Below are 11,033 nucleotides of genomic sequence, written 5' to 3' on the forward strand. Positions count from 1 at the left end.
GCATTTCGGTATTAATTCAATGCGGTAATAGTAATAAACACACAAATCCTTAGGCAAAGAACAAAACAGTGACTAATTATTTTCTCTCAATTCAATACACTAGACTTTCCCTTGAGAAGATCTGTAGACCCTTTTCATCTACTTCAAGGAACCATTTCTGTATTTAAACAAATGAACAAATGATCTGTACAATGTCGCCCGTGTAGGCTTTTGTTAAAGGAAACCGGAAAACTGAAAACAAGACCAGCTCCCCCTAAAGCTGTAGACGGTGGTAACTCCCCGGGCATTTAAATACAGCATTGGCTCGAGAGTATAGAAACTGCGTGGGGGAGTAACAACTTTGAGAAAGAACCTGTTCGATGAACTTACTTCCGGCACTACCACCATTTTTACTTTCTGAGAGATGCAGGATCAGAAGGAACCTCACAAGTATTTGTATTGATCACTTGGTGCAAAACTTGATATTTACATCTTCATTACGTTGGCTCAAAGTTCCACTTCATGAAGGTCGTCACCAGAACTGCCTCCATTCATTGGTGCACGTGTCAGGGAAGGCTCACTCGGCCTAAACATAGCCACCGGGGACATACCTAATGCCTCCCCTAGAGGTTTTATCTCGCCCGTTTTCATATGAGGGCTTAATACATCATTGGAGCTTCCACCCCATGAAGCCGTTCTTCGTGAGTGGGGTAGAGCAGAGTCATTGGCATTTGTGGCAACTCCCATGCTTTGAATATTACCCATGCTTGGGAACCTTTGCATGGTATTTGATGACGACGATGAAGGCAGAGGAGCATGGAATGAATCATTCATACCAGATGTTGAAAGATTTTCATTAGTTGCACCATCTTCTTGTACACTCTCAGCAATAGCCTCCATTGCGTGTTCATTTGATGATGCTAAGGTGGGAATAAAAAACTTTGCATTGGCAGCAACGGGAGGCTTAACAGATGGAACAGAAGGTGACTGGAACAAGTTTGCTGGGCTTCCACCACCTTGGTTGAATGTGTCAACGTATCTGCCAAGATTCCATGAAAAATATACTCAGGTCAAATTCATTCCCTCACTGTCCTTAGGTTCAGACTCACCGGATGGCGAGTTCGATATCAAATTATGGCCGGCACATTTATTCCCTCATTGATTGGGGGAAATTTTGGTAAAAGGGCATGACTCTCAAGGAATATTATTTCTAATTAATTAATGTAAATTAAGGCTTATAACAAAGCAATGACTTTGTAATGTTTTGTGAATACTGAAAAAGACTTTTAAGAACCTTTTTGAATGGAATGATTTAAAATTGACGGAAAAGAGAGGATGGGTAGGGAGAGAGAGATTGAGAATATATTGTACCTGGATCGAATACCCAACCGTGCACGGGATGAAAATTGATTTGAGCTAGGTGGAATAGGTGGGGTCCCTGAAGTTGGTCCTAGAGGGGTTGAAGTTTGTAAATCTGGGCTGCCCTTAGTAGGAGACCCTTCTTTCTTCACAACAGATCTCAAGTTGTAATCAGAGACACCATTCTGAAAGGGTGTACTTGTCGGGGGAGGAGGCAACGCAGCTTCTTCAGCTGGAGGTTCAACACCTTCCTCAACCCATCTTTTAAGTTTTTCGTCGTAGTAGAACTTGTTTGTTTCACCCAACTTAGCCTTCAGTAGCAAGTAGAAAATTCATTAGAGGAGGTTTACCATAGGAAAGAATAGATGTAGTTATTTCACAGAAAGAAAAGGAGGGAGGGGGTTGAAGGAAAACCTAACATATATGAAAGCATAAACTACCTGTTTTCCCGGGCGGGGTCTTAATACTAAACCAACAGTCTTTTGCAACAGCTGTGACCCGAAACCAAAACGAGAAAAGCGAGAAGTCCCCCCTGAGGCTTTTCCTTGGCCATCAGGTGAGGCAGTTTGCTTTGATGAATCAACCTGGTCCCATAATGAGTTAAGATATCACAAAAATTGCACATGCAAGCACACAGAATCAAAGAGGTGATTAAGTGCACATATACGGTGTTGAAATGTGTTGACCAAGTAAGAGCATACATGAGTGAATTTGAAATTTACACGTTTGGAAGATTTGACACACCTGTCTTGGAGTTCTACCAAAATCTGGCTCTGAAACACTTCTATTGTGCATTGGCTTTCTATTGCCATCAGATGTCCAGTCGCTTATGGGTTCCATTGAAGCAGAAGGAATTAACGACGACATGGCCATTGTTGATTGACTACTAGAAACTCTAGGGCCCGTGGGCTGTTGATAATGTTCATTACCGTGAGCACTTCCTTGGGATGTGGATGGTGCAGGTGGTGGTAGGCCAACAACACGATGTGCAGTACTATCAAACAGGTTGAGCAATTTACCAACAAACTTTGTAGAAACTAAATTTACAGAGTATCCCCCCTGCAAATGGAATGTGCATTCAGAAGGATTAGTCATATTAGCTTAAAAACAATGAATATACAAACAATAGGACAAAGAACATAGAAACAACAGGACATAGAGGTACCTGCTGATGGGTTTTAATCCTCTCCTCAAGAGATAATACTAGTTGCTTCCACGTTTCCACTTCAGGTGCTCTACCAGTTTTCAAAGACTTTAGTATTGTTTGACAGTACCTGAATCAAATGAACTTGGTTAAGAAAACAAGTCTGAAATAAAATATCAAACAGAAGATAATTGCATGTGCTTACTTCAACGAGTCAGAAACTCTTCCAACTTCAGCAAGCATGTGCGCATATATGAGCTTATATGGCTGAAATGGTAGAAGGATGAACTGAGAGTTCCCAAGCACCCTTGAATATTCATAGAGTTCAGTTCTCTGTCAAAAAAAAAAAAAAAAAAAAAAAAAAAAAACAAACAAAAGGAAAACTGAGTATAAGCTCCAGAGACCATTACTTAAACAGAGAACTAATAAAAAGTCCCTCACAAAACTTTTTTTCAAAAAACACTTGGACAATTTTTCTTATTTTTAAAGACATTTTTGTATTATAAAGACAAAAACAAAAAAGGAGTCGCACTTCTTGAGGGTTTTGAATTAAAAAAGAAATGTGCTTAATAATAAAGAAAGTGTCCTTAGTGATAAAAAAGGGTGATGCTATCTGCACACTTATCTTGACCTCTCACACAACCCTCTCAATTTCCGGCCATCATCGGATCGAATGAATTGAAGAAGATCAAAGGACAAAAATTAACAAGGGTGTGTGAAAAGTAAAAATAGGTGTGTGAATAGCACTACCCATAAAAAAAAGGTGACCTAAATGATAAGAAAATTCTCTACGAGTTTTTGAATAAAAAAAAAGGTTGTGAGGGACTTATTAATTTTCTATTACTTATAAAAGTAATTTATAAAAGACTCAATTAAGCAACTATTATGCCTCATTCCATATGAATAAACAGAGAAAGAAAACAAAGGAACAGGTTATGGTGCAACGTTAATAATGCATATCACGGTATACAATAGTTGAGAAATTCCATTAGGAATTAGGCGATGTCAAAAATTTAAAAAGAGAGGCAAATGAAACTATCATGTGATCTACAGTGTCCAACCTGGCTTTTGCTATATATAATACTAGAAAGTTACAGAAAGCATCAACTTTCAACCCTGCAACCTATGATAAAGCTACCATATAAAGTTACGTGGGCTCCAGATTCGCACTGCTGCTCTAAAAACATGCATTCTGCAAGACATTACTCGGGCACCAAATAATAACTAGCACTAGAAGTTTCTGAAAAAAAAAAAATCAGGAGACAACGCATAAAAGATAACAGCACTCAGAAAGCACCTGAATGGCTTCTGGACTCGCATAAGTACGAGGTGACTTCCAGTGATCTGCTCCAATTAGACATAGCCTTGCACTATCTGAGTATGACTCAAAATTTGCTTCTGCCACTAAATAGCAGATGTGTGCTGCAGTAATCTGAAACACAACTGATGTCAGAGCGAGGGAGAAAAAAGATTAACATATTTAAAGGAAAATAATTAAATGTAACAATATCATACCTCACTCCTATCCTTCCATAAACAATCTCCCAGATGTATAATTACCAGTTCATCATCTTTTGTTCTGTTTGCAGTTATCACAGCCAAATTCTCCTCCCAGTCATCAAGCATTTTATTTGCACCAAACTATAGTTGCACAAAATAAAAAAAAGGAATTTTAATGCACAGGAAACTGCTAAAAAATGGGTACAAGAAGATACAATTAGAGAAAATATTATTTTAATTGTACTACCAACTTCGGCACTAACTTATCGGTGTCCCTAAATGAACTTCACTATATGTATAGTTATAAGAAGCAACATCAACCGATCCAAGAAACAATTCTCTCAGATATTCTAGCTTCTGTCCTTTATAGGGACCTCTTCTCTTGCTCTTATAAGTTTCCTCTTTTTTTTTTTTTTCATTGCTATCGAGACTAAATACATATTTACTTTTTTCTCTTCCATTTCCTTTTCAAAAAGGAACCACGGCTATCCCAATAGGTAGTTTTAAAATGAATATCTCACCTGTGCAGGCTGTTGAGATGTACTTACAGTGCCTGGAAGATTGATCTCAGCTGTAGTATCAGCAGAGAACACTTCAGCAGGTTGCCCTGCAATTAGCAGGCATAAAGTCCGCAAAGGTGATCCTGCAACCAGCTGGCGGAGTGCCATTTGCTTCACAGTGTCCACATAGAACTGAAGTTGCCCCAAGCCGCCCCCCACCAGACAAATAGAGAGAGAGAGAGAGAGGGAAAAAAAAAAGGTGAGAAGAGTGCAAACTGTCAATGTACCTCAAAAGAGTAAAACTATAACATCAATGGCCTACAAACCTGTTCTCCAAGCTGTGAAGCAATAACAAGCGCAGGTCCCCACAACTGACCACCTTGTGCACACTGTAAAGCCTCTTTCTTTCTACCAGAAACCAGAAAATTTTGTACCTCAGAAGCAGTTGCCTAGGAAACACAACCAAACCTATTAAAATTGAAAACTTTGATCATGTAGAGAGAAGGGGAGAGCAAGTTATCAGACTAGCTTATTCCATACCCGCATTTGTCCTTCTGAAGGCATTTTCTGCACACAGTGGCTAACAGTGCCATAATCACTAAATTGTACATTATTGCTCTTTGCAGATGCAAAAAGTTTAGCAACGGCTGATTCTGGAGTATCATTTTCCTATCGAAAGAAAAAGGCCAAAAGTATACATATTAATTATATCTCTAAGTGGCACTTATAAAATACTCTTGCAGGAAGAAAAGTTGAGAAACAATTCATGGGAAGACGTACACTTATCAGAGAGAGAGAGAGAGATGCTACGCATAGCTAAATGCAATACTACTTAAAATAATGAGAGTTAAACTTGACAGAAGATTTCTGACCAAAAAACCATTAAGAGAAGTTTCAAAAGCTATGAGCAACCAAAAAAAAAAGGACAACCATTATTTCTCCAAGACTTCGAGAGAACAACATAAAAGATGAACATTATCTACACATCCCTGCATATAACATGCAATCTTAAAAGCCTTTCAATTTACTTAAGTAGTGCTCTTCGTGCTTTTAGTACCGACAGAATACAAAATTGCTATTTCCCATCCCATCACATCTTTCCCAATAACTTAAAGCATCATGGATAAGAATGTAACCTTTCATAGAAAGGCAGTATGGTAACAGGGTACTGCAGACAGTTTATCACATACAACATTTCCTTTAGGCTTATAAAGAGTACACTATCACAATAATGCAGTGGATCATGACATGACAACGTTCCCTAGCTACACCGCACGTGGAAAGTATACAGTTAGCAGTAAATGTACTTATGCAGAAACTTGCAGTATAATCCTAAATAAACAATACAGAATATTAAAGTTGCTCACACGATAAACAAGATCAAAAGACAGGATTGTGATTTACCCTTGATACAGTGTCGGTACCAAAAGGAGATCGAAGTTTTCCATAATGTTGACAAGCTATCTTAAGCAAAGAAAGAAGCAACCTCAATACTTTGCCCTTCCTATAGTCCATGTCTGGTAATTCACAGTTAGCAATCCTCTCATCAATCCATTTGTTCAACTCTTTGCTTCCAACACTCCCTCCAACCAAGGGACCTGGGAAGGATTGTTGGCACAAAGCACGAAAATAATCACAAGTACTCATTCCAAAACTCGAAGCATCAGTCTTTCCCGTGAAAACTTCCATCAAGTTCAGGACAGAAACTGAGCCTCCTACAGGATCCTTCACATTACAATAAAACATGTATAATTAGGTCTTTCACTGAACAATGTAAACAAGTCTTAGAAAATGCAAGCGGTTTTGGGACCAAACATAATAGAGTCAGTATCTATTACAGATTATCAATGACGAGTACAATTATTTCTTGTTTGTATTTCTATTTCAGGAAATCAGTGATAAATTAAAGAACTATCTAAAAAAGATATGGCTTTTTATTTCCTTCCATCTGCCTTTTGTCAACCAAATGGAGCCTTATTTAAACTTAAAGAGAGAAAGTTCCAAGGCCTCACCTGGGTTCCATATGACGGATTCCTGAGGCTACTATTGTCCCTCATTACAATGAGTTTTCCTCCGAATCCAAAAGTTACTAGGGCATGTGGAGGACGGCCAGCAGATGATCTTCCTACGCTGGGAGCATAGGAAAACTGATTGCCACTCTGGAAAGGTTGTTGTGAATAATTTACAGGTTGCTGTGAATAACTTACAGGTTTCTGACCACCAAAGTAATCATCTGAGAATTGTGTTTGTTCGCTCATCTTTGCATTTCCTTGATTAAACTGCTGGCTAAAGTTTCCAGCCGGCACAAAACTTTGGAACACAACAGTCCCATTAGCTTCACCATGACCTTGACTTGCATTGTTGTACAAAGGAACTGATCCAAAAGAATTTAAAGACTTGTACTGATCCGTGTTAACTGTAGAACCAAACGAATTACTCATTTGCTGGTTTCCACTAAAACCTGAAAACCCCTCACTTTTAGATGCAGTTTGAGGTTGCCACATATTTGAAGCCTGCTGATTGTAATTACTGTAAGATCCAGCCCAGCTGCTGTCTTGACCTTGGTTCCTGACGACCGCTTGTGACCCATAATTGCCATCTTGCCTGTACTCTTGACTATATATACTATTTCCATTCTGAGACTGAGCAGTTGATTGCACAGAGGAATTATATGCTTCCAATGAACGCCATTCTTGGGCAATCGTGTCATAATACCAACCCGGGTATTCAGGATTGAAAACCATGTGTTCTGGGTACCCATTAGTCCCTTGTGAGACCTGATCCCAGTTAGACAAACTGCCAGTTGTGCTTGTTTCAGTCACAGTTCCTGCAACAGACTGAGCTGTTTGCTGCAAATGAGAAACCACAGTTTTATTATCATCTGAAACAGTGGTCCAATCATCAGTGCCAAAACTCCCTTGAGCATTCCCAGGCACATTGAAACTGTCCACTTGATACCACTGCCCCGTGTTGGAATCATACTTCCACCCTGGATAGAGACTTTCCCAATACTCTGTACTGTTTAGATCCTGCTCATTTCTGCTGTCCTCCACAGCTGCCCCATAAGCTTGACCCTCTTGATATTGCTCGTTATTAACCAAATGGTTCAAACCCTCTTGATGGGCTGTTTGAACTTCATTGCTGCGTACAGTTTTCAATTCAGTACTCAAACTTTCGTCTACTTTTGTGGGGATATCCCCAGAACCATCCCCCAATTCATTGAAAAAATCCGAGTACGATCCAAATCCATGGATCCCATTCTCCGCAGAATCGGCATAAAATGAACCCCACCCTATCTCCTTAATCCCTGAAGCTCCCGAATCGTTGCTCCTGCTCACTGTCGAATCTGGCCTCAATTGGGATCCCTCCCCAGCATTATTGGACTCAATCACTACGTCATTATTAACCACATTGTTCGACATGTCTGCACCATTTTCGTCTTTCGATTGGGGTTTGGCAACCGAATCCTCAGATACAGCTGCAGAATCACCAACATTCGGATTTGCAAACGGCTTATTTTCGGCTATAGTTTTGGTTTTGTGGCCCGAATCCTCAGATACAGCTACAGAACCACCAATACTGAGACTGGCGAACGCCATACCATCATCGGAATCATTTCCCTGGGCGAATTCGGAGCCTGATTCGGAGGGCCCCAGATCGCCTTCAACCAATTTATCAAAGAAATCCTCGTCCGCCTGATCCTCCACCTGAAATGGAGGAGGATTTGAATCCATCGACCAAATCCCACACGCAAATTCACCCCTCAAATCCGCCCAAATCCAGAAGAAAAAGAAAACCCTAGAAATTGGAGCTCCGAATCAACAAAAAGCCTGAGATCCACAGCCAAAACGCGCGAAAACCAACCTCAAAAATCACAAATCCCAAGGATCCAACCCCAACACGCACACAATTGAACAACGAAATGAACGAGATCTAGGGTTTCTGAGCTCCCTGCAAATTCTACAGTGACTAATCAAGCAAAAACAAGATCGCAGAAAATTTATTTTGCTTGAATTCTACGCATTGCGTTAGAACGAGAGAGAACTGTGAATGGAAATAAATAAAATAAAAAAAATAAAAAAACTTACAGGTCGATGGAATTTCAAAAGGAAAATCCAACGGAGAGAAAAGAGGGAAATAAATGTTTGTGTTAGAGAGAGAGAGAGAGAGAGAGAGAGAGAGTCTCATAGTAGAGGAAAGCCCCCGATTGCGCACCTCCTACCGCCCACCAAGTCCAAGAACTTCGTTTTTATAATTTTAGCATTTTTAATACTTTTATTTCATTTATGGTTGTCGCATTTCTTTTTTCCAATGATGTAGCTTAAACAAAATATAGTAAAATTTTGTTTTGTGAAATTACATTATTATTTTTAATTTTCTTGTTATAATAGAAGATAAAAATATTTCTTTACCATCTTTTGTTGAAAAAAAAAGTTTCATTAATATGTAGTTTAGATAATTTTTCTATTATTATTTATTTACGGTAATCAATTAGCTTAATATAATTTTTTTTTGTTTAAAAACAATGTACAATAACGCATTTGAACTCACTTTACAATATTTTCTTATGATCCAAGTGTTCAATTTCAGATCATTCTTATAAATTTTTGTCTAAATTATTTAGCAGTTTGATTATTGTTATGAACATTTCTTATGTATGTTTAGTTTTTATTTGTCACATATATTAAAATATTTTCTAATTTAGACGACTTTATTATAAGGATGATATTTGAATGAAAAACTAAAACTAAAATAGTTTGAGAACTATTATGAAGTGGAGCCAAATGTCATTAGCGCCATATTAAATTACTAAGAGCATCCCTAATCGTGCTCTCTATTTTTAGTTATATTTTGGCTAAGAGCAAGCCCCCTAGGTTATAGGCAACTCAATCCCCCCATGTGAAAAGTAATTGTCTTCAATGAATAATAAATGCTCAAGTCCATCTCACCCCTAAAAACTAAATAGCTCAGGCTATTGATAATAATTTTTTTTAATAAAATAATAAAAGATAATTTTATGTTTAATTTTGGATAATTTTATTTTTAATGTATTTATAATTTTTAATAGTTTAAATCGTGGCTAACGTCATGCTGACGTTACCCTTGAGTCACATAGGTTAGGCGCTAGGCCCGTGGATTATCGCCTGATTGAGAAATCAGGCTTGCCTGGAGCCCAATGCCCTGGAGTGGGCTGGAGGGTTTAACTTTTAACGTGTGCTCCTGTTTGTAGTCGTTTGATCAAATTTCAAAGGTACGGATTCCCTAATTTGGTAGATTATGAGGAAGGGGTCCAGAGAGGATCCCTTTCCCTTTTAAAAGACTAGAAAGTTACTTTAGGAGCTCTTTTAAAAAAAAATTCTACTCCAAACTCTCTAGATTAAGAAGTCATAATCATAGTGGACCAAAAACAATAGAGTTTTTACTTAAAATAATATTAAAATATGGGAATTATTATTGGCACTCAAAAAATCTCATTCTACACTCCAAACTTTCTATATTTGGAAAGAAAAATACACTTGTGAGGAGTGTAGAATGAGATTTTTGTAGTGCCAATAACATTTCCCTAAAATATTAATAATCAATGTTCGGCACTCTCTCTAAATTTAGGAGTTCCTAGGAGAATTCCTATCTTAGAAGTTGGATAGGGAGCGTAATTGGAGATGGATTATTCCAAATCCTCTTTAAAATTTAGCTAGAGCTCATTTAGAAGGGCCATTAGAGATGATTTAATTGAATAGCGTCTTTTTACACTAAGAGGAATAAATTGGTTACAAACTTACTATCCTTGATATTCGAACTTAAGAATTCTCATTTTACAAGTAAATATGAATATCATTAAACCGTAGTACTAAATGGCATTGCCTAGATTTTGAGTTGGATCATAAGCACACATTGCTACAATTAGAAGGTTACTGGATGGTGAATGCGATGCTGCAAGTTTTAAAACCATATAAAACATGTTAAAAGTTCTAAGTATATAAATGTGATAAGCAATATTATTTACATACATGTGATTATGTGTCCTGGCCCATTAACAAAACACAAATTGAAAAATTAAAAGCAAAAACATGAATTATACCAACTAAGGAGTTGGGCGGCAGACAGGGACCTAACGTCTAGGCATTTATAAATGTCTACTTAGGCCTAAGAAAATGTATGATTGTATTGGGATACATAAATTACAAAATAGAATGATATATAGATTATAGAGTATTAGAACATATTGGATACATGAGGGACATTCATATAATGAGTGTTTATCAAAGTTTCAACAAATCTCTTACAATTTATTAAAAAATAAAATCCAAAATAAAAGTTATATTTTTCTATCTAAGTGAGGGTCCTAACTTGATATGTACCTAGGTTGGTCTATGATGCAGGTCTAGACGCCCTTTCTTAATTTTCAACTGCCTAGGAACTAATCACGGCAATGACCAGCAACCTAGCGCATAGACAGGATCTTGGTGGCACTAGGTGGGATTTTTAGAATAGTGATACAAACTATACTTAAGAAAGATAAATATACATGCGCTCTGGCAGAAGCATCCGCT

The 11,033-nt window shown here is 37.9% G+C and overlaps 1 protein-coding gene across 5 annotated transcripts; it reads right to left on the minus strand.

Moving 5' to 3' along the window:
* Window positions 1-49: 49 nt before the first annotated feature.
* Window positions 50-8,735, minus strand: LOC126625387 (protein transport protein SEC16B homolog). Of its 5 annotated transcripts, none has more exons than XM_050294491.1 (14): window positions 8,571-8,735; window positions 6,495-8,433; window positions 5,887-6,207; window positions 5,023-5,151; window positions 4,809-4,931; window positions 4,504-4,674; window positions 3,998-4,123; window positions 3,780-3,914; window positions 2,688-2,815; window positions 2,504-2,612; window positions 2,083-2,397; window positions 1,779-1,922; window positions 1,351-1,649; window positions 50-1,018 (listed from the first exon to the last, which is right to left on the minus strand). In XM_050294491.1, the coding sequence occupies exons 2-14, from the start codon at window positions 8,214-8,216 to the stop codon at window positions 487-489; spliced, it is 4,254 nt and encodes a 1,417-aa protein (XP_050150448.1). In that variant the 5' UTR covers window positions 8,217-8,433; window positions 8,571-8,735; the 3' UTR covers window positions 50-486. The 5 variants fall into 5 exon arrangements, with proteins under 5 accessions (XP_050150448.1, XP_050150450.1, XP_050150449.1 ...); XM_050294493.1 differs by having other exon boundaries at window positions 6,495-8,442; window positions 8,571-8,726; XM_050294492.1 differs by having other exon boundaries at window positions 6,495-8,451; window positions 8,571-8,714.
* Between the last annotated feature and the right edge of the window lie 2,298 nt (window positions 8,736-11,033).

The sequence above is a fragment of the Malus sylvestris genome, chromosome 6 (assembly GCF_916048215.2).
Source record: "Malus sylvestris chromosome 6, drMalSylv7.2, whole genome shotgun sequence".
NCBI lineage: Eukaryota > Viridiplantae > Streptophyta > Magnoliopsida > Rosales > Rosaceae > Malus > Malus sylvestris.

Coding starts and splice junctions, on each gene's coding strand:
- LOC126625387 (XM_050294491.1), bottom strand. CDS start 8,216: ATGGATTCAAATCCTCCTCCATTTCAGGTGGAGGATCAGGCGGACGAG. Junction 1,923..2,082: donor TTGGTAGAACTCCAAGACAG/GTGTGTCAAATC, acceptor TTATGGGACCAG/GTTGATTCATCAAAGCAAAC. Junction 1,650..1,778: donor GACCCCGCCCGGGAAAACAG/GTAGTTTATGCT, acceptor TTGCTACTGAAG/GCTAAGTTGGGTGAAACAAA.